The sequence below is a fragment of the Epinephelus fuscoguttatus genome, linkage group LG6, assembly GCF_011397635.1.
Source record: "Epinephelus fuscoguttatus linkage group LG6, E.fuscoguttatus.final_Chr_v1".
In the NCBI taxonomy this organism is placed as follows: domain Eukaryota; kingdom Metazoa; phylum Chordata; class Actinopteri; order Perciformes; family Serranidae; genus Epinephelus; species Epinephelus fuscoguttatus.
In genome coordinates this window covers 23,518,655-23,540,879 of record NC_064757.1, presented here as the reverse complement: position 1 = coordinate 23,540,879, position 22,225 = coordinate 23,518,655, and the positions used below count along the sequence as shown (strand labels likewise).

At 40.1% G+C, this 22,225-nt stretch overlaps 2 protein-coding genes across 2 annotated transcripts; one reads left to right on the top strand and one right to left on the bottom strand.

Moving 5' to 3' along the window:
• Positions 1–12,581: 12,581 nt before the first annotated feature.
• On the bottom strand, positions 12,582–15,069 carry lg6h2orf68 (linkage group 6 C2orf68 homolog). Its single transcript, XM_049579469.1, has 4 exons — positions 14,705–15,069; positions 13,866–13,981; positions 13,631–13,776; positions 12,582–13,511 (listed from the first exon to the last, which is right to left on the bottom strand). The coding sequence occupies exons 1-4, from the start codon at positions 14,812–14,814 to the stop codon at positions 13,389–13,391; spliced, it is 495 nt and encodes a 164-aa protein (XP_049435426.1). The 5' UTR covers positions 14,815–15,069; the 3' UTR covers positions 12,582–13,388.
• Positions 15,070–15,160: 91 nt separating this feature from the next.
• Positions 15,161–22,110, top strand: usp39 (ubiquitin specific peptidase 39). The gene is made up of 13 exons (XM_049579467.1): positions 15,161–15,345; positions 15,659–15,737; positions 15,848–15,942; positions 16,026–16,162; positions 18,114–18,266; positions 18,358–18,583; positions 18,710–18,784; positions 19,137–19,204; positions 19,668–19,856; positions 20,559–20,701; positions 20,887–21,022; positions 21,161–21,247; positions 21,823–22,110. The coding sequence occupies exons 1-13, from the start codon at positions 15,285–15,287 to the stop codon at positions 21,874–21,876; spliced, it is 1,503 nt and encodes a 500-aa protein (XP_049435424.1). The 5' UTR covers positions 15,161–15,284; the 3' UTR covers positions 21,877–22,110.
• The last annotated feature ends 115 nt before the right edge of the window (positions 22,111–22,225 follow it).

Genomic DNA, 22,225 nt, shown 5'->3' with positions numbered 1-22,225 from the left:
AGTGGGGTTTTCCCCCATTGACTTTGAAGTGTAATTGATGTTATCCTAGCACCACGATACTGTTGAAACACTGGGTCATCCCCATTCACAGGTCACCACTTCTCCATGATGGCTGTTATAAAAATGATCAATGTCCATGGTGACACATAGTGACGTTGTCTTGAGGAAGTGATAAGCTTTTATTGATGGTGTGTCAAAAGGATTTCTGTATGCACTATAATCCGTGGAACTTGACAGTCTTCAAAAAGTGTTTGAGACGCTCGTTTGCATTCATCAGGTTCGCTGTCGGGGACTTAGTGGGAAATGGTTTATTTCAGGGTTGTGGTTTGGGAAGGCCTCTTGCATTATGCTCTTGGTCTTTACACAACCCACCTTATATTGACCTCTGGCATCTGCCTGGGCCTAATAAAAAGGTCACTTTATTTAAAGTGTGACAGGAGAATAGCTTGCAGAGACTTGCAGGTTGTGGAGCAGGTAAGTCAACTGGTGGCTTTATCCGTTAAAAGCTTTTTCATTTTATGATGGTCCCCAGGTGTTATAACTTGTCCAACCTCAACTGAATGCCACTTTATCTAAATTTTTCTTTGACACCAAGCATCACTGTGTGTTTTGTTGCTCCGATATGAACACCCCATACTGCAATACTACTGACATCGTTTTGTGTAGGTGTCCTAAGCAGATTTGCTTATTGCTTTTTAAAGAAATGCTTCACCTAATAAATCATTTGTTACCAGCTGACATTTGTATGGGGGCCCATTTGGGACGTAAATGGAGGGGAAAATAGGCCCTATATGGGATTGTCCACAGATTTCACCACTGCCCTTATGACAATTGCCTACATGAGTAGGTTTACCCAAGCGGGCCCCAGATAAGATGCTCATTTTGGGCCCATACCCAATTTGTACTTAGGAAGCCCTAGCATAATCTATGTGGGGCCCATCTGATGAAACCAAACCATGTGGGTAACTGGCATGGGGGCATAATCGAACCCCTGGGCAATCCCACATAGGGACTGTATCAAAATATCTGTTTACAACTCCTGCAGTGTAATCCAATTCTATTCAGTTTATTCAGTTGTACACCAGGTACTTCCCAAACATGCATTTTTGCTTCCTATTTAAAACACTTTACATACAGGTAGCGTGCCTGTGCAAGCTTATGCATTTTAACTGTGCTCATGCTTTCCACTGTGCAGAGTTCAAACACACATGCTTGCCCAGGCATTTTAAATCCTAAGGTTTCATGATGTTTGAAGATGTTTTGATGTAGTTTTTGCTGACACCTTTTCTCCATTAAGAATATTCACTGTTTATGGATTCTTACTTAATCATGAAGGCGTGGAAGAAATTCGTTTTCCACAGAAATTTATCATAACACAGGTGACTAACTGATATTCAAATGATAATGTTGTGGTTGAAGTATTCCTTTATTTCAACATCCGTATGAGACAATGCCCAGACCGTTAATAATAAATGAGTCAGCATTAATGCAAACTGCATTGCATAAAGGAAGAGGTTTGTTTGAGCTGTGTGTCACATCAAATGACCGCCTTTCAAAACACACATTGATTACATGACTAAGCATGTTTTTATCTTCCCTTCCCTTTTGCCCCATTACTTATTGTATACGTGAATTGCAATTGTAAATAGCAACATAAACCATAATTCTTTTAAACCGTTGTTAATAGCAGGGTGTATTCATAATTTACTGTATTTAGATTCTTCTGCAACATACAGCGGGTAAAATAAATATTGAACACGTCACCATTTTTCTCACTAAATATATTTCTAAAGGTGCTATCGTCATGAAATTTTCCCCAGATGTCGGTAACAACCCATGCAATCCACACATGCAAAGAAATCAAACCATAGATGTCCATAAATTAAGTTATGTGTAATAATGTGAAATGACACAGGGAAAAAGTATTGAACACATGACGAAAGGGAGGTGCAAAAAGGCATGGAAAGCCAAGACACCAGCTGAAATCTATCAGTAATTAGAAAGCAATCCTGCCACTTGTCAGTGCAAATTAATATCAGCTGGTTCAGTCCTAAATGATGGCCTATAAAAAGGTGTCTCATTACCAAGGTGTCACACAAGAAGCATCTTGTGACGGGTAAAACCAAAGAGCTGTCTCAAGACCTTTGCAACCTTATTGTTGCAAAGCATACTGATGGTATTGGTTACAGAAGGATTTCTAAACTTCTGAATGTTCCAGTGAGCACTGTTGGGGCCATAATCCGGAAGTGGAAAGAACATCATTTCACCATAAACCGGCCACGACCAGGTGCTCGCAAGATTTCTGACAGAGGAATGAAAAGAATTATCAGAAGAGTTGTCCAAGAGCCAAGGACCACTTGTGGAGAGCTTCAGAAAGACCTAGAATTAGCAGGTACAATTGTTTCAAAGAAAACAATAAGTAATGCACTCAACCGCCATGGCCTGTATGCACGCTCACCACGCAAGACTCCATTGCTGAAGAAAAAGCATGTTGAAGCACGTTTAAAGTTTGCTGCACAACATTTAGACAAGCCTGTGAAATACTGGGAGAATATAGTCTGGTCAGATGAGACCAAAATTGAACTCTTTGGATGCCATAATACACACCATGTTTGGAGGTCAAATGGCACTGCACATCACCCCAAAAACACCATACCAACAGTGAAGTTTGGAGGTGGGAACATCATGGTGTGGGGCTGTTTTTCAGCATACAGCACTGGCAAACCTCATATAATTGAAGGAAGGATGAATGGAAAAATGTACCGAGACATTCTTGATAAAAATCTGCTGCCATCTACCAGGATGATGAAGATGAAACGAGGGTGGACATTTCAGCAAGACAATGATCCCAAACACACAGCCAAGGAAACACTCAATTGGTTTCAGAGAAAGAAAATAAAGCTGCTAGAATGGCCCAGCCAATCACCTGACTTGAATCCAATAGAAAATCTGTGGAAAGAACTAAAGATCAGAGTTCACAGAAGAGGCCCACTCACACCTGAGCAATGTATGCGACTAGTTTCCCCATACAGGAGGCGTCTTGAAGCTGTCATTACCAACAAAGGCTTTTGTATGAAGTATTAAATAAATTTCAGTAAGCGTGTTCAATACTTTTTCCCTGTGTCATTCCATTTCATTACACATAACTTTAATTTCTGAAATTATTTATTTTGGTTTCTTTGCATGCATGGATTGCATGGGTTGTTACCGACATCTGGTGAAAAATTTCATGACAATAGCACCTTTAGAAATATATTTAGTGAGAAAAATGGTGACGTGTTCAATATTTATTTTACCCGCTGTAAATGTTTGATCTGATCACAATATGTGGGGACTTAAACGATGAGCTTTAACTCATTAAAAAAAGAACCCTAGAATCCCAAACGCATATAAATTCTGTCGGCTAGCTACATACCAAGCGAACCTTGAGATGCAACATGAGATGCCAGCAGACAATGGCTGTGTTAATTTTGTTGTTTAGCCTTTGTTAGGTTCCTGTTCAAGACATTCACTTTTCTCTTAACTTAAAAGTGGACACAGTTATCTACTGACTATAGTTAACTCAAGGCTTTTCAAATCCTAATGAGGAATAGGAACAACAAGATGGGATTCTTGAGTGATCTTTATCTTCTGTAGATTATCAGAGGAATTCACATGTGTCACAGAAAACCTTGAGCTGATAATGGAGATTAGACCATATAGCTACTGTAGACACAATAGGACAGAAATGCGCACTTTGTGATTCTGTGGCCATTTGCACTTCACATTTTGGCCCTTTGACACTTTGATATTGTAACCTAAGCACACAGGGCTCCTGGAGGCCTTGGCCTTGGTCTAAGCAAGCATTCATGTAACAAAACAATACAGCTGTAAATGTGAGTGCAGGAAAATGAGGCCAAAGGCAAAGTGTGATAAAGCAGTTTCTCAAGGTGGGCATAAAATAAAGAGAGTGTAAAGCAAAGAAGCCTCACAGAAAAGGACTTTAGACATCCAGTGATTTGTTGTAGTCTCCTTAAACAGGTAATGGTAAAGAATGTTCAGAAACAGCAAGACATATCTCTGCTGGATTTCCAAAATCTTGCTTAAAGATGACACCAGAAACATGCACTTAAATACCTGCCATCAGAAATACAGAAAAATAAATTCATAAAATGTACTATCAGCGCATTCTTGAAAAAAAATTATATAATAATTGAGTGAACGTGATAAATTCAAAGATAAAATACATTGATGGACGCACTGCATGGTGTTCTGGTCCACCTAATCAAACCCTTGAAGCCCAGAGTCTAATTCCAGATACTGCAACTTGAGCTTTAACAAAGAACATGTTGCAACCCTGCTAAACACACATACATTTCTCACATGTTTGCATGACCTCTAATCTTGGGTTAATCTTATTAAAGCAGTTTGGAACTGGTTTGGTTTGTTCCAACAGGATTTGAAGCCACAGTTTGTTTGCTTTAGCAGAGTTCAAACAATGATCCATGGCATTTGAAAATTAAGCTAGTAGCAAAGCACATGAGTAAAATTCTAACTTAGAGGTTATGAAAACAGATTTATCCAGCTGGTAACACATTTACAGACAACTCTCAGCAATGCTAGGTTTGTGCCGTGCAAATAATACTGTGCAAAAATCAACACATGATAAGGGTAGTTTGGATCTCATGAAGAGGGGTTACATGAGGTACTTATCCATAGTCTATGTATTACAAACAGAAGATGTCAGCTGGCACGCCCCCAGTTTGGAGAAGCAGTCGAAGTACGGACAGTGAAGCGAGGCAATGTACTGTTGTGGGCGGGGGCAGCAACAAGAAGCATTTTAGCCACCTAAAAAAAAAGTCCCATTAAAAAAATCAATACCAGTTTTAGTGTAAAGTTTATTTAGAATATTATCGCTGCTTTACCTTGACCCAGACAGCCCTTTCTTCAGTTCCCCATATGCTCTCGTAACCAAACTCGGTGAATCAAATGAACCCTTTTGCATGCCAAAGTCACACAATGTTGGTGACACATGGTGCAGTGGTTAGCATTGTTGCTTCACAGCGAGTGGGTTCCTGGTTTGTACCCAGGGTGGGTGGTGCAAACCCAGGGTGAAGGAGGCCTTCCGTGTGGAGTTTGCATGTTCTCCCCGTGTCAGCATGGGCTTTGCCTCACTTCTGTGGTAGTCTTCCTGTCTGCTTCCACAAACTGACATCCACTGTTTCTAATACATTGACTATGGATAAGAACCCCGTGCACCCCCACTTCATGAAATCCAAACTATCCCTTTAAGACAACCTTGGACCTCCATGATTATCCTGAATTTATTTGTACTGATGGTTTTCTGTTGTGTATGTTTTTCTGTCTGTATCTATATACTATTAATGTTTTTTGATTTATTGCATGCTGTGATGCCAAACAGCTTTCTCCGTTAGTGTGCACAACTTTCAGATATAATAATCTGATCACAAATAAATATATGATATGAGCAGACTCAAATTAAACGAAAGCAACAGAGTAATGTTTGTTTACTCCGAGTTACTCAGACCTGAAGGCAGATGTTGAAGATATCCAGTAAGGCTGGTTTTGGCAGTCAGCGACTTGAGGGTGTAGCAAAGGTAATCGCTACCTATGAAGTGTGTTGCGTAAAACATCAATCTATTAACAGATAAAAGGAAAATGTGAAAATAAGCTAAACATTTTCACGTTGTACCCTTGGGGAGTCTATGATCTGTTATCTTCCTGGTGCCAACACATTTATTATATTCAAACAAGTCTTCACTTACTGCAGTGCTCCCATGTGTTAACTTTACATCGTGACTGAGACTCATTCAGTCAGAGAGATTTTAGCATAAAATCCTGTTCTCGCAAAGAACCTCCAGAGCCTTTTCAGTGCTGAACTGCTAATCCAATGAGCTTCTTCACTGTAATTAGCTTTGTTAGTGTGCCACATAAATCCTACCAGCTTTGTAAATTAATGAGTGGATTTTGTGGTCTGCACATGTGGTCGCTGCACCATGAGCATGAGTTTCAGTGTTATGGAGACCTGCATACATTACTTTTGCCTGCCATGGCAACATCAAAGACTTGGACAAGATGAAACACATTTTGATTTTTTTTACTCATAAAAGGAAGTTAATGGAAGGCAGCGATCTAGACTGTAATTTCATATATATGCATACATGTAAAGGTGTATAAAAGGGTTAAATTACAAACTCTTTAAACATCTGTGCAAGCTGGCATTATGAATAATGTCTGGAAATACTCCTTGTCCCTTAGAGCTGTCCCAGCTCATTTTACAAAGTACATCACTACAGTTACAGTATATCAAGCTATGAGTAGTGTTCACGCTCAAGTGACACCATCAAGTTCAGGCCTCAAGTTCTCTCTGCAGTTTGACGACAGCAGCTGCGCATTTCCACTTCCACACTGGCTCAGTTGAACGTCTATATTTAACCCTGAATGGTGGGGGGGTTACACTCCCACAACCTTGAATGGGCAAGATCCCTCATGACTGCACCAGTATCACAGCACTGACAGAGGCTGTTGCAGCTGAAATGCCCCGGGCTGTTTTTTAAAAAAAATTGTGGAAAATTGTTCTTGGAGAGCAATGTTCCACACGCACATGACACTCACTCTGTGAGATAACGTGCACGTTTTTTACATGCACAAACACCGTACCATTTACCATGTAGTGCTTTTTATTAATCTAAACTGTTTTGGTGTGAGTTGCTTAGTGTTGGCCATACAGATGTCTGCCCTCTTTTAAATATAATGAAACCAGATGGTGCTCGACTTGTAGTGCTCAAAGGGGTGAAAGGTTCCTTTGGCAAAAAGCAAAAAACAAACGAAACTACAGACAATTCTTCCCATAACAAAAAGCACAGAGGACACCACATGTGCTCTGCTCACATTTGAGACCAAACAAGCACTGCGGACACCTAAACAGAGCATGACTGTGAGAACAAACTAAAGGATAATGTCTTAATTTTCTCACTGCCAGCACACACAAATGAGCCGTGTAGAGGGTAGTCACAGTAGAAGCAGGTTAGTTGAGTTCAGTGGAGGTTCTTGTGGGGATTGGGTGACAGCTGATGCAATATCAGTGTGCACTTGCTGTTGCTCTACTGTACTGTACTGTAAGAAAACTGGAAAGTGAAATTAAAACCACGTCTTGCTCTTTTGGTGTTTTGCACATAATGAACTACTCCATTTCACCTCAAGCTAGTAACATCAGTTAATTTAAAACTGATGTTGGTTCAGCAGGCAGATTTCTGTCGTGCTTTTCCTGACTGAGCACCAAATAGTCGGAAAAAACAATGGTGTCTTAGCTGTATTTTCACAGATTGTCTTGCAATTTGTGGTAGTTTTACACTGGGTAACAAAGGGGATATACGTCTGCATTTGGCTATGTTTGACTATTTTTGTAATGCAAATTTGTTAAGTACAATCCTGTTTAGGCTGTTGCCGCAGCGGCCCGGGTTCGAATCCAGCCTGTGGCCCTTTGCTGCATGTCACTCCCTCTCTCTCTCCCCCTTTCACACTTGTCTGTCCTATCAATTAAAGGCTTAAAAATGCCCAAAAAATATCTTTTTAAAAAAAAAAAGTACAATCCTATTAGATGCAAAATGGAATAAATTCATTCCAACTTGTCCTAATTATGGCAACTACCATTTCTGATACATCCAACCCCACTGAAAATGTTAAATATGCACTAAAACATTGCCAACATTCTACAAGTTTCTAGAGAGTTTGAGTTTCTTTTTTAAAGATATTTTTTGGGCATTTTTAGCCTTTATTTGACAGGACAGACAAGTGTGAAGGGGGGGAGAGAGAGAGAGAGGGAGTGACATGCAGCAAGGGGCCACAGCCTGGGGTCGAACCCGGGCCGCTGTGGCAACGGCCTTGTACATGTGGCGCCTGCTCTACCACTAAGCCACCGACGCCCCAGAGTTTGAGTTTCTAAACGCTGCAAATGTCGTGTGATTCAGGTGTGTTGACTAATAACACCTTATCACACGTCAGTCTTCTGTAACTCCTCCACAGTTATGCAATTATGTTTGCATGTTGTCCTGGAGACCTTCCAAAATTAGCATTAGACTGTTATTACAGCAGTATTAGACAGAATCTGTGGTTGAACCCAGCCCAGACTAAATTCTACAGAATATTATGTAACGTTCGTCTTTGAGATTACTTCACTCAGCTTGGAAAAGTTTAAAAGCCACAGGCAAAAACTCTCCAAAATACAACGTGAGACATGTTGAAACCGATACAAGCTCCAAACTGTGTGTTTTGTTAAACTAGATTATCATGAGCATATTTAAGTAGTTTATTTCAATTTAATTGCATAAAAAAGAAAAGAAAAGTCAAGACACAATGCAAGATGCTGCCTGGAGGGTTGCCATTTTAGTGAGCATAGACAAATACAAGAGAGAAAAACAATATAAATCCACACATTCAGGTACAAAGTAAACATAACTCCACTAACCAAGATGGGCCAACAGAGAGAGGGGCAACAGATAACGTGTACTTTTGTGTTAAACAATGGAGCTTTATTTGCAATATTTCCATGACTTTTCAAAAGGTCAGCACCTCAATAAATAAACCCTCACTAACACTGTGATGCAGGCGACGATAAGACGCTGATGTGTCCACTGTTGAAAGAGAATTTGAGAACAAAATTGCTTGCAGTGCTCACAGGGTTTGGTGAGGGCTTTGGGTTGATGTGTGTTTGTACAGGAAACAATAGTTTTAATGCAAACCTTCAGCTTGTTTTAGAAAAGGAGCAGATGCTTCAAGATGGCTACATAGCCGTCTTTCTCCTTCTCTGGATAATGGTGCATTGGGTCAGAAATGAGTACTCAGCCATGCCATATAAGTACAATGAGGTCTAATTAGACATTAAAGGAAATATGTTATATTTACATGTTACGTAACCAGTTAGACTCAGATATTATCAAAGCCATGACTTCCAGCCTACCAGTCACAACAGGTACCTCAGTAATTCGCTCATTTTCATGCATTCAAACGTTCATCAAATGTCCCCTGGGGTTAAATAGGTGATGGACAGGTAGTGTGTTACACAACATTGTTAAAGAGAAGCTGCACTAAGGGGGAAGGTGTGAAGGTTTGAGTTGTGATTGGGTAATTTTCAGCCAATTGAGAAATGGTGAAACTGGAGATAATCTAGCGAGCAGGAGGGGGTGACATGGGAATGTGTCTCCCCTCTCAAAACCTCAGTCACATGCTAAGTGGAAGTGAGCTGGAGAAGGGCGTTGACAGTCTAAAGGGGAGTGCCTCTGTTCCACCAATAGCACAGCAGAGACTGCTCCTCCTTGACAAGGCCTTGCATAACACCATGGAGACTTGGCCTGCCATGTGGTCAGAGAGGATGAAGTTTGCATACTTTCATGTATAATGAAAACAATGAATTAATCTCCTACTATGGCGTGGATCAACTGCACGTCCCTCCAAATGTCAACTTGACTTTGTCTTTTTTCCACAGCCGACGATAGAAGTGGAAGTGCATGTGTTTCCACTTTTAAGCATGGGGATGAATTTGTCTGTATTGTGGGACAGCGATACCTTTAACCCATGCTCTACTGCTGGTATCTAAGTTTAAAGGGGAATGTTACCCTTTTTTAAGAACTGTTTGTTTCTTATCTCTGTGTCCCTGAGCCAATCTGTCAGTGTTCGTGATTCACAGCTCTCCTTTACATCAATCTGGTCCCGGCCTCCACAGATGGTGTGCAGTGTACAAGCATGCACAGAGGGGCTTATGCTCAAAGCATCGCCTGGGGAGCATGCAAACAAAAAAATTCTGTGAAGAAGCAAGAACTCAATGAGTGTTACCTGCAAAAGGCCACAGTTCAAACACAACACTTCAGTGCTGTGGAGGAATTGTGATTAACTGTGAACTCATATGAAATACTCGTGGGCGTACTTTATCACCTTTATACAATCCCTGTGAGGAAAGGAGTCAGATGTTTGGAACAACCAATGTAGTATAATGCAACAGTTAAGTTTTTTGCTATTGTCCTTATTTATGGCATACATATCTGAAAAGTTTCAATCCCAGGAGGGAGCCCTTCTCTGCATAGTTTGCATTTTCTCCACATGTCAGCGTGGGTTTTCTCCAGGTACTCCTGCTTCCTCCCACAGTCCAAAGACATGCAGGTTGGGCATAAGTTAATTGGTGTCTCTAAATTGGCCAAAGGTGTGAATGGTTGTCTGTCTCTATGTATCAGCCCTGTGAAAGTCTGGTGACCTGTCCAGGGTGTACCCTGCCTCTCGCCCAATGTCAGCTGAGATAGGCTCCAGCCCGCCCGTGACCCTCAAGAGGATAATTTTAATTTTATATACTTTATTAATCCCCCTGAGGGGAAATTCAATTTTTTTTCACTCCGTTGTCATTAACACACAGGTCCAAAAGACACACACATGCACAAACAGGACGTATACATGCACAAAGTGGAGAGATGTCAGAGTGAGGGGGCTGCCTTGGTCAGGCGCCCTGAGCGGTTGGGGGGTTCGGTGCCTTGTTCAAGGGCACCTTGGCAGTGCCCAGGAGGTGAATTGGCACCTCTCCAGCCACCAGTCCACGCTCCACATTTGGTCTGGACGGGGACTCGAGCAGGCAACCCTCCGGTTCCCAACCCAAGTCCCTATGGACTGAGCTACTGCCGCCCCAAGTGGTTACGAAAATGGATGGATGGATATCGGAAAAGCCCCGCATGCACAGCAGACGCCCATAGCTACAAAAATTCAGTTGCACAACCATATGCTACAACGTGTTGCAGACCCTCATCCCGGGGTCAGTAAAGCGAGCATGAACCTAGCTTCAGGCTTGTGTGTTTCGAGGATTCTTGAGAATTTGAGTGAAGAGCACCTTTTGTACACCTCTGGCTGGTTCTAACTTGCTCGGCTTGCCCCAGCAGGAAGAGCAGGTCGACAACATAAAAAAACTAGACCTCTAGGTTGGAAGGTGGTAAATAAAAATGACACCAAACAGGCCTCTTTGTCAGACAAGCAGACATGGATGGATTACTGAGCGGGCCTACTGGACAGAGGCCCAGTTGCCCTAAGTGTTGAGGCCCCCTTCTGGCCTTCACCTGTAAAAAGTCACTGAAATTAACACATACTGACCAACAGACTCAAAATGACCACAGGGAGACACAAAAAGAGACATAAAGGAACTGCAAAGAGACACAGACTAACCGAAAAAGACACGAAATCACCTCAAAGACACACAAACTACTACAAAGAGATGTAAAACTACCACAAGGACACTCAAAATTACTACAAAGACATAAATTCACAAGAGAGATGCATAATGAAAACAACAAAAAAACAGAGGCAAAACCAGCACAAAGTCTTTGTGTCTTGCTTCTATGCTGTGGAAGTGGTGGGGTCTTAAACATATCTATGCCCAGGGACTCGCTGTCTCATAATCAGCTCATGCAAGAACCCCCTAATATACAGAAATCCAAGGTTTATGAGTCCAGTTTCTTTCTACCTTTTTAATAAATGTGGTGCAAGCTCAACAAGTAGTGCGTGAACTGTCGCACACAGAGGAATCTATGTGGCAACCTAGAAAGAGTGACAATAACTGTTAATGTTGGGTGTATAGGAAACAGACAGCTTGGCCATCTGTCTGAAAAATTAGAACACTGTTACTGAGCACTGCTCATGGTTGAACACCCAATTTCACTTACTATTAAAACAAAAGTTGAGACGCACAGAAGTGAGGCCTGCAGTTAAAATGCTGATTCATACTGCCATCTGCTGAGGACATGATGTGCAACACTTCTATCTGTTGCTATATCCCCATAATATACTATATATAATATAGTATAATACCTTAATATATAATACATATATTCCCACCAATCTGTATCGCTGGATACAAGTGATCAAAGTCTGTTATTCTACCTCACAGATTTGAGTGTTTTTACAACATATCAAGACACTAAAACAACAATAACACATCGAGATTACTTTACACCCGTCCGTCCTCTTAAAATGAGTTTACTAGAAAATAATCTATGCTTTAAATGTTAAAGGCAGAAAGGCAGTTCAACTTTTCCTCTTGAGGAACAGGTCTTGTTTACCCAAGATCTCAAAACCAGCATTTGCTCTAGCCTTGACAGGCTTTATCTCAGCTGCTAGGGTCATCTTTGAAACTGGAAAAGTCGAGTTAAGCCTGATATAGGGAGTGGGTTTAGTTAATGACAGTGAATGCATCATTTGAGTTAATTATAGCCAATTTGCATGACCGAAGAGAATCATATTTGCTTGTCTAGAACCAGTTTTTGTTTTTTATAAAAGGACTTAACATGTCATAGGAGCTAGACACTGCACTGAAATTAACTACAACTGTAACATACAGATAGAGGGAGCGGGGCTGATGTGTAGAATAGGTCACCTGATGATATAAGTATTAATGCTGTGCTGATGGATTTTTGAATCCTTAATGTTACGAACACCGCAGAGATGTGTTTTTGTTTAGTCTGTGCTGTTTGTGTTTATGCATTTGTGTTTTTTGTGTTGATGTACTTAAAATAGAAAAACCTCAATAAAAACGTAAGTGACAAAAAAAACATTTTATGGCTCAATTTCATAATACACATCCAGACACAGTTGGACGGTAATAAATGGCTTTTATATATATATATAGGTCATTTTATGTGTAAAGAGTTGTGTCCTCAAAAAATATTACAGTATCAAAAATAAAAGTATTTCAACAATCCAAAATAAATTAGAATACTGAAAACAATGAAATACAGTTGCAACACAAACACATTATCATGGCTACATCCATGAAACTCTCCAACTGTAAAAAAACAAAAGGAAATTCTCACATTTCTAAACACAAGATCGCTGATAGACTGATTTACCGTTCACAGCATTTTACCAAAAAATAATAAATCTTGTTTATAAAAACTAGATCTTTGTAAACACATGAAACACAGGACATGTTTGACGGAGGAGCGTTACAGTGCTCTCTGTCAAAGAGTACCTACTCCTTTCTGAATTTATCTCTTAGAAAGCAACAACATGATTTTATAGGTCCAGTCAACTTGAAGGTGTCCCTACAGTTATGTATGAGGGTATGAGGTAACAGTCCAAGGTGAGTAGAATGTAGTAAACATGAACCTGACAGTCAACTCCCAACCACACTGTCTATAAGTGCTGTTCCCTCTCCTTCAAAAACAGAAGACGGCTTGATTGTGGGTCATCGAGTTGGATCTCTGCTGAGAGTCACTCTACATGATCTCAGAGTTCTCATTATGCCTCCAACACTGTCGACAGCATTAATGCCATGTAGGAGTTTAGAACTGCAAATGAAGTATTGCTCCTCTTTATCTGTAGCTCCTCTGTCATCATAATCTACTGTCTGAGATCATCAGTCAGCGTTTGTCTCGTCTTTTGTCCATTTCCTTTCGAATTCGAGCCTCTAGAACTGCCCTCATGGCTGAATCCAGGATGTTCTTCTCTGCGACACGCTCCACCACCTTCTCAGGCTTATCCTCCTTTAGAAACAAAGAGAACACAAGGGAATTAAGACCAAAGCAAAGTATAAAAAATTTAAAAAAAAAAACCAACCAAACAAAAAAAAACAGAAATATCAGACAAAGGGATCTGCATTAACCTTGTGCACAAGGATGGAGGTAATGGTACCGGAGTCCGCCTGATAGTCGAGCCAGAACAGCTCAGTACCATGGGTCTCCGTCTCTGTGCTTGACCCACTTTCATTCCACTCTTCGGCCTCAGCACCAGCCCCTGGCTCTGATCCATCTGGGGAATAAACACACACGTCCATGTTCTTTGCTGTACTCAATGGATTTGCTGTTGGCAAAAACAATGAAAAAGCTAATCATACTTACGTCTGCGCCGAGGATGGTACACTTGGATATCAGGTCGTCGTGGTCTTCTAGGTGTTGTCGTGTGCCTCCGCCGCTGAAGCTCTTTGGCTTGCTTCACCTCTTTATCATAGTCATCTCTTGAAGAGACAAGAAATCGACATTTTGTTATGGCTTGGAGATGTACAATATGCCATATTTGTTACAAAACCATGCAGCGCAACATATCTCTGATCTTCTAACCTATTTGTTTAAACAGGTAATGTTATTGTTTTACTAATAGCTTGCAGTCCTGCTTCCCTCACACAGCTACAACATAACTTTTTTTATACATTTGCTGTAGTGAAATGCACTAGAGAGACAGCAGAATTTTGGCAATCTCAAAGCCATTTTTATCTGCATATGCTATGTCAATAGTCCACAACAAAGGCATATGTTATATTGTATTGTTATACATTACATACCCCTAAAAATCTGACACAAACACCTTCGCCTGTTCTTTGATATTGAACGCCACATCTGATTACAGTGTGCTACATGGATTGACACCGTGACAATATTAAAAAAAACCCAAAAAAAAAAACCCTGTAACTCTTTTTTTGTAATAAGCAGTTGTATGTTGTTTTGCCTCCAGTGTCCTAAACCAAGGATAACTTTGGCAATTGGGCCTCTGCGACCTTTCTTTGTGTTTCTACTTTAAGCGTAGAAGAATATGTGTAAGTCATATTCTGCCTTGCTACTAAACCTTTTCTCATCATCACATCAACTTCTATAAAACATGTCTGATTGCAGCTCTGCAAATTATGGCTGGATGTTGTGAACCAGCTAGAATGCTAGCTACTAGCATTAGCTGAGGAAATCACCTAGCAATCTGGTTCCTCCGGATATGGTGCAGGAAGCCGTGGCTCATATCCAAGCGGCCCCCGGGTTTGTATTTCAGCTCATGCACTTCATCGTCTCTTAAAATATCCATTTCAAAAAACAGTTCCAATGCGGTGATAGTATTTGTGAGCTAATGATGCTAATGATTGCAACAAGTCTCGGCCAGATCCATGGACACTGACAAAAAGCTACATGCTAGCTAATGGTAACTTGTTGTCCAAATATAACTTTCTCGGAGTTTACAATTATTAACAAAAACAAAATACACTTTATTCTTCCGGAGAATAATTCTTAAACACACCAAAAACAGAAAATTGAGATACATTAAATATAAAAACACAGGGATATGCTTTCACAAATTCAGCAAATTATCGCAGTAGTGGTATTAAGCGGTTAATGAGCTAGCTTTAAACTCCGGGTTAGTTTTTAGACTGCTACATGGCAGTTGCGACGTACAACCACCGCGAGTTTCGACGAACCCGGTGCTTGACCCATTCATCTCTTCAAAACAAAGTTGTGCCTTGTCTGTTGTTTGGACATTAAGCTCACAAGATAACTGCTATGAAGGTTTCTCTGAAGCGAGAAAGAGAGGCTGAAGTGGACGACGATGACGATGACAGAGGTACGTTTATTTACTTCTAACGTTTATACAACGTCTTGTTAGCAGGAAGCTAACCAATGCTGCTAGAAGCTAGATGAAATTGCGCTCGGTTTCATTGACGGGTCAGTCCAGTCACACAGTCAAGTACCACTACTGTGTAGTTTTTAAGTGGCTACACAAATGCACCGCCCTTCTAATTAACACAGTGTATAAAATCCATCAACTCCCACCAACCTAACCGCTAGGTCAGTTAGCATGTTTAGCTAGCTTACACTCAACTGCTTGAACCCCATCTGGTTTGACTCTGTTCATTTTGACTCACTTAATGTTGCAGTGGCAGCCAAAATAGGCCGAGGACGTGTTATAGAAGACCGGAGAAGCCGCCACTGCCCTTACCTGGACACCATAAACAGGCAAGAGACAGTTGAATGTGCACAGCTAATGTTGGTGCTAAAAGCTAGTTAGCCTTAGCCTTCTCTATAACTCTGCAGCTGATTCTAGGTTGTGTTTGTTTATCCTCCAGGAGTGTGCTGGACTTTGACTTTGAGAAACTCTGCTCCATCTCTCTCTCCCACATCAATGTGTATGCCTGCCTTATATGTGGGAAATACTTTCAAGGTAGGTGAATGATCTGACTTTTAACCAGAGATCAAACACCTTGTTGTGCATGGACTGATTTACTCATGTATGTCTCCTTGCAGGGAGAGGCTTGAAGTCCCATGCTTACACTCACAGTGTGCAGTTTACACACCATGTGTTCCTGAATCTGCACACACTCAAGTTTTACTGTCTGCCAGACAACTATGAGATCATCGACTCTTCACTAGAAGATATCACGGTAAGCAAAGGCATAGTGTTACAGGCTCATAGTATGTCATTATTACAGTTTCGACAGCAAATGTTTATTCATGTTCATGTTCAGCACCTTCTTTAAAATAAAAAAAAACAAGTTAAATCCCACACTGAATGTTGTTATGGGTAGAGCTGAGAGGTAAACAATCAATATGATATTGGTACTGTTGTACAACTACACATTTAGGAGTCGCTGAGATTGTTGTGTCAGGATATATCCTACATATCATTTGATCCTGGTTTTAATGGTCACACAGTATTAAGATTTTTTTCAGTCTTACACAGAAATACACATTAAGAGCATAAGTCAGATATTATTTTTAAGGGTGTTATTTCAGTGATAGGGATTTCAGATAGGGATGCACGGTATTGGATTTTTTGCCGCTATGTAACAACTCATTTGACCAATAACCAATATCAATATATCCACTTTTTTCCCACCTTTATTTTAGTGATCAGCAAGTCTCTTCTGTAGTAGAATAAACGTATTATGCATGCATGCTGTTAACATGATGGTCCACCAGCAGATGGAGACATGAAATAGAATGCTTTTCAGTGTATGTTATATTTATTCATTGTACAAAAGAAAAGCATGTTGGCCGATAATAGTTCAATTTAAAGCCAATATTGGCAGATACTGATGGCATACCAATGTTATCGTGCATCCCTGTTGTAAGAGTGTCACATCGTAATTTTTGAAGTGCTGGGGAGGGCTGGGCCATATGACTATGTACAATGTATCAATTATATTTTCAAGCAAGATATAAATTTAGACAACACTGTTTATATCAATATAGGGTCAAGTTGTGTTGCATAATGTGTGTCAGTGTGCATCTCTCCTCTCTCACACTCTCCGCTCAGCTCCGTCCCACGCACTCACTCAAAAGTTCTTCATCAACAGTCAGAGACACAGAGCTGCTCCTCTGTTTAAACTGTCTGTTAATCAGTCTATAGTGCGACATTGGTCTGTATTTGCATGTGCTACGCAAAATCAGTCTGAGATGAATGAAATTACCGTAGTGTAAGGTGGATCATAGCGTGAGGTGGATCATAGCGTGTCGCCATTCTTCTTGGTATTTGTAGTCTCTTTTGTGACATGATGACAGCGCCTGGATACAGCCGACAGATCTGTTTAAAAATGCAGTGACAACACAGAGATTATATAAACAAGATGTATATAATTCAGGCAAAGTGTCTCTCGCTCCTTCCCTCCTTCAGCCTCTCTGTTGATGCTTTGTGCAGAATTAAGATTAATAGCCTAAATGAATAAAGTGATTTCAGTCTTTATCCAGCGCTAGGTTCATTTGAAAGGCCATGGAGAATGACTTTTAAATGGTTTTTAATTGTGTCAAACTACAATGGATTTAGGCCACCTTGATGCTTTTATGCTCATGTTACAGCTTTGTGTCCTGTGCTGCAAACCTTTAAACCTCTGTAGCTCCAGTGCTATGTGCAAGAATACTAATAAACAGCCCTGCTATTTATTTTATACCATTTTTCATTTACATGTTGTACAGCTGCATACTTTCAAACAGGGAACAAAATCCCAGTCTTTGCATTTTATTTTGATCACAATCTGTGTTTATAAGTGCTCGTGACATTTCAAATATGGCTTTGACTTGCAACTAAAAACTTGTAGCCCATATCATAGAAAACACTGAGATATATATCGTGTATCAAACTTGTAAACACAGAGATGAATTTTTGTCTATATTGTCCAGCCCTATGATGAATTACTGATGTTATTAGCAAATTAGCTGATTCCAATATATCATTTAAAAACCAATATTGGAAGATACCGATGACATGCCAATATTATCGTGCATCCCTATAGTCAGTGTATCACATTGTAATTATTGAAGTGCTGAGTCAAAAATACTATACTGTACAAACTGTGCATTTGTGTTAGTGATGTGACCTTCTCACTTTCTTTACAGTATGTGCTGAAACCAACTTTCACCAAGCAGCACATTGCAGGGCTGGACAAGCAGGGTAAACTGTACAGAGCCTACGATGGTACAACCTACCTGCCTGGCATTGTAGGACTCAACAACATCAAAGCCAATGACTACGCCAATGTGGTGTTACAGGTATGATTAACTACCACAGTAACCTTATCTGGACTTGGTCATAAACCTTTTAAATAATCCCAGTAATTTTGTGTTTGCCTCATCTTCCTAGGCCTTCTCCAACGTTCCACCACTGCGAAACTACTTCCTGGAGGAGGAAAACTACAGGGGTATCCGCAGGCCACCGGGGGACATCATGTTCCTCTTGGTGCAGAGGTTTGGTGAGCTGATGCGCAAACTTTGGAATCCAAGAAACTTCAAGGCCCATGTGTCTCCACATGAGATGCTGCAGGCTGTGGTTCTGTGCAGCAAGAAGAACTTCCAAATCACCAAACAAGGTAATGTTTCAGCTGCCAGAGACTGTAGTACTGGACTATGCTGTGTACTGCAGATCTGAAGTAGGCTTTTAACATGTGCTGCCCTGTAGAGGTTACAGTGCTCATTGATTGTTTTCTGTTCTGCAGGAGATGCTGTGGACTTCATGACATGGTTCTTGAATGCTCTGCATGGCGCTCTTGGAGGCACAAAGAAAAAAACATGTAAGTAGGAGGAGAATCAGAGGGGGTTAATACTCAATTCTTCTGTCATATATATGCAAATTAAGTGTTTCATGTGATTTGTGTTTGGCACAGTGATGTCAAATTATAAATTGATTGTCCAGTCATTACAAAACTTGCAGGGTATTTTAGATAATAATGAACCATGTGTGTTGAAATCTGTCAGTAGGGCGCACCAGCAGTTCCAAAGAATTGCTTTTGCTTTTGTTTTTCTCTACGGTTTAATTTAGTTTTAGTTTGAGCATGTAAAATCTTGTGTGTGCATGTTTCATATAATTGATTGTTAGAGCATGTGAATTAACCTCATTCCCCATTTGTCTTTCTGCCCTCATAGCAATCATCACAAAAGCATTTCAGGGCTCCATGCGGATCTTCTCCAAGAAACTTCCACACCCAGATTTAGTGAGTTTCTTGCTTGTGTAATGAAATCCTTAATTTACATGTGCAATATAATGTTTTACTAATAGAATAGCGCAGGGTTATTCATAACTTTGTTTTAAGTTGTTTGTGTAAAGAGTTTTGTAGCTAGTGATATGTTGAAAAATGTGTTTTTTTTTTCTGTATTTATTGATTTTCGTGTCACTTAAAGTTAAGTCAGAGCTACATTTTTGGTAGATTATTTAACATACATTACTTTGGCTTGCTTTAAACTTGATTTTGAGGTGTCCAGCATTTAGTTCTCTTACACAATGTTAAAATAGTTGGAACTAGGAATAAAAAAATAACAACAGTAACTGACTAAGGAGGTGATGATTTGCAGATACGAGGCAAAGGGCAAAAAGAATATTCTCTTTATGCCCTCAAATCTATCTCTGCTATGATTTTAGGTTTTTTAACAGAAACCATGTGGTGTTTTTATTTCCAGACACCAGAGGAGAAAGAGGCAATGCTTGTGACAGAGGAGTACCAGGAGCAGATGTCCGAGTCCACCTTCCTGTTTCTGACCCTTGACCTCCCAACAGCTCCACTGTACAAGGATGAGAAGGAGCAGCTTATTATCCCACAGGTCCCTCTCTTCAACATCTTGGGCAAGTTTAACGGCAGCACAGAGAAGGTACCACTTTATTCACATCTTCTTGTCTCAGATATGAAATGCAACATAAAATAAAAGTGGGGAAAATGACTTAAAGCAGTGCTACAATGCAGTAATCTTACAGAAAAGCTTTGGTGCTGATGAAGATTTTGTTTGGGCTTAAAACATAATTATTACATTTTGACACAGTCACAGCAAATGGTGTTTCTAGGTGGAAAAATGGTGGCACTTTGAGCAGATACAAAACCAGAAAATGACACAATTTAACATAATACTCTGTGGAACATTTCCCACACAGTTTAACACAGATGTTAATCCAACTGAGCACATACCTGTTCTCTTCAGCTTGCTATCATACAGCTCAGTTCCCCGTTTGTATGCTCTGTGTTGGGGTTGCTGTGTTTGTGCTGTCAAGTAAGCCCAATTTTACCATGCTGTCCTGCTGCGTTCATGGTTGGTAATACTCTCAGGAAGATGCTTGAGATCCTGAAAACTTGTTTGTGTTACAACCTTTTTTACAAGAAATAATAACTTTTGCCAACTACAGACAACAGGACCAAGCAAATTTAAACCATTTAAGCCATTTAAACTGCAGCAGGCAGCAGGCAATTAGCCCCACTTGGTATCAAAGCTGCTCCACCCACTTTTATTTATTTATTTTTGTAAGCACTCTAAATGTGCGTGCGTGATTTTCCCATCTCATTTACACTCATTTACATCCAGGAGTACAAAACCTACAAAGAGAATTTTCTCAAAAGGTTCCAGCTGACCAAACTGCCTCCGTACCTCATCTTTTGCATCAAAAGATTCACCAAGAACAACTTCTTTGTGGAAAAGAACCCCACGATTGTCAATTTCCCCATCACGTAAGTGCTGTCCATATGCTGTAACACGAATAATGATGCATCGAATCACAAAGTGTATGCTAATAACAGTTTTGAATGGTTGTTGTGTGTAACTATTGTGAGAAGCGATAAGACGGACGAGTGTATTTTTTCCTCAGTATGAATGTGCACTTGTTCATGTTGTCACTTTGTATTTGCTTCAACAGGAATGTTGACCTTCGTGAGTACTTAACAGAAGAAGCTCAACTAACAGAGAAAAACACAACGTATGACCTCGTTGCCAACGTTGTCCATGATGGGAAACCCACTGAGGGAGCGTACAGAATTCATGTTCTGCATCATGTAGGTTGCAGCCAGATACTTCTCTGAAATAATCTCTGTTTTCATGACCACAAACAACCTAACAAATGGATCAAATTTTGTTTTGACAAAGCCAGTGTCGTGTTAATATACGTTCAAATAATATCTGTGTTTAATCAGGGAACTGGGAAGTGGTATGAGATGCAGGACCTGCAGGTGACCGACATTCTCCCCCAGATGATTACACTGTCAGAGGCCTACATCCAGGCAAGTCTTCCCACTCATTCTGTGCATGGTGGAAAATGTAAATGTTACAGAGGCTTGGCTCCATGTTTTTCTGTGCAACATAAACCTACCTCATAAATTCATTACCTTTCATCTGATGGTGCTCAAAGCACACTATGTCTGTAAATGTTAAAGGTCAATTGCAATAGAGTTGCAGCTTCTGATGTCACTTGACTATCTCAGGTGTTTTGAATGTCTAATGCTTGGGAGTTATAGTAGTAATATGAAAAAAAATAGACCAGTATTACTCTTTTCAACATGCAGGTTCCTTTTGTTCTTTACGTACAAGTTTCACTGTTGTGCAGTGATGAATTCAATTAAATTTGCTGTTTCAGGGGTTATTTAGCTAATAAATTTCGTGAAGGACTGAATCTTTGTATTTTCTGGGTTAAAAAAAGTCAGTTAATAAAACACATTCTTAGGACAGAATATTAAGTATTCAATATTAAGATTTCAAAACCTGTATCAGATGATTTTTTTATACCAGATTGCAGTTTAAAATTAAGTAAAAAATAGTCTTTGCACGTAATAATGAGTTGTTGCCTTTTCTCTTCCAGATCTGGAAGAGACAAGAGAGTGACGATGACACAAACAACCACACGGGGGTGTAAGTGAGGCACTGAGGATTTTCTTCAGTGTGAATGACCAGATGTGTCGTCACCATTTTGGAAATGAACTGGGCATTTCTCAGTGATTGAAAATAAAAGAATATAGAATGAGAGTGGCAAAAATACATCTGGACGTTTTCTTAATAGCCACAAAAAACCAAATGTAAATGTCTGCAGCGTTTTGTTTTCTCACAGTTTTATCTTTTTACCACGTGGATGTTTCCAAATAAACAAACTCCAGGACGTGTGGTCTGTATGTTTGTGAATTTCATAAGCAACCATTTGACCTTTTACAGTTTTAGGAGCTTGTCATGTGCATGTAGTTGTTTGCACGGGGAATCAGAACAGCAAC

Excerpts from the sequence above, each read along its gene's own strand:
- lg6h2orf68 (XM_049579469.1), bottom strand. The coding sequence starts at position 14,814 with ATGGATATTTTAAGAGACGATGAAGTGCATGAGCTGAAATACAAACCC. Across the intron at positions 13,982-14,704 it reads CGGAGGAACCAGATTGCTAG|AGATGACTATGATAAAGAGG; the intron begins GTGATTTCCTCA and ends TGTCTCTTCAAG. Across the intron at positions 13,777-13,865 it reads GTACCATCCTCGGCGCAGAC|ATGGATCAGAGCCAGGGGCT; the intron begins GTAAGTATGATT and ends TTTATTCCCCAG.
- usp39 (XM_049579467.1), top strand. The coding sequence starts at position 15,285 with ATGAAGGTTTCTCTGAAGCGAGAAAGAGAGGCTGAAGTGGACGACGAT. Across the intron at positions 15,738-15,847 it reads TACCTGGACACCATAAACAG|GAGTGTGCTGGACTTTGACT; the intron begins GCAAGAGACAGT and ends TTTATCCTCCAG. Across the intron at positions 20,702-20,886 it reads ATTGTCAATTTCCCCATCAC|GAATGTTGACCTTCGTGAGT; the intron begins GTAAGTGCTGTC and ends TTGCTTCAACAG.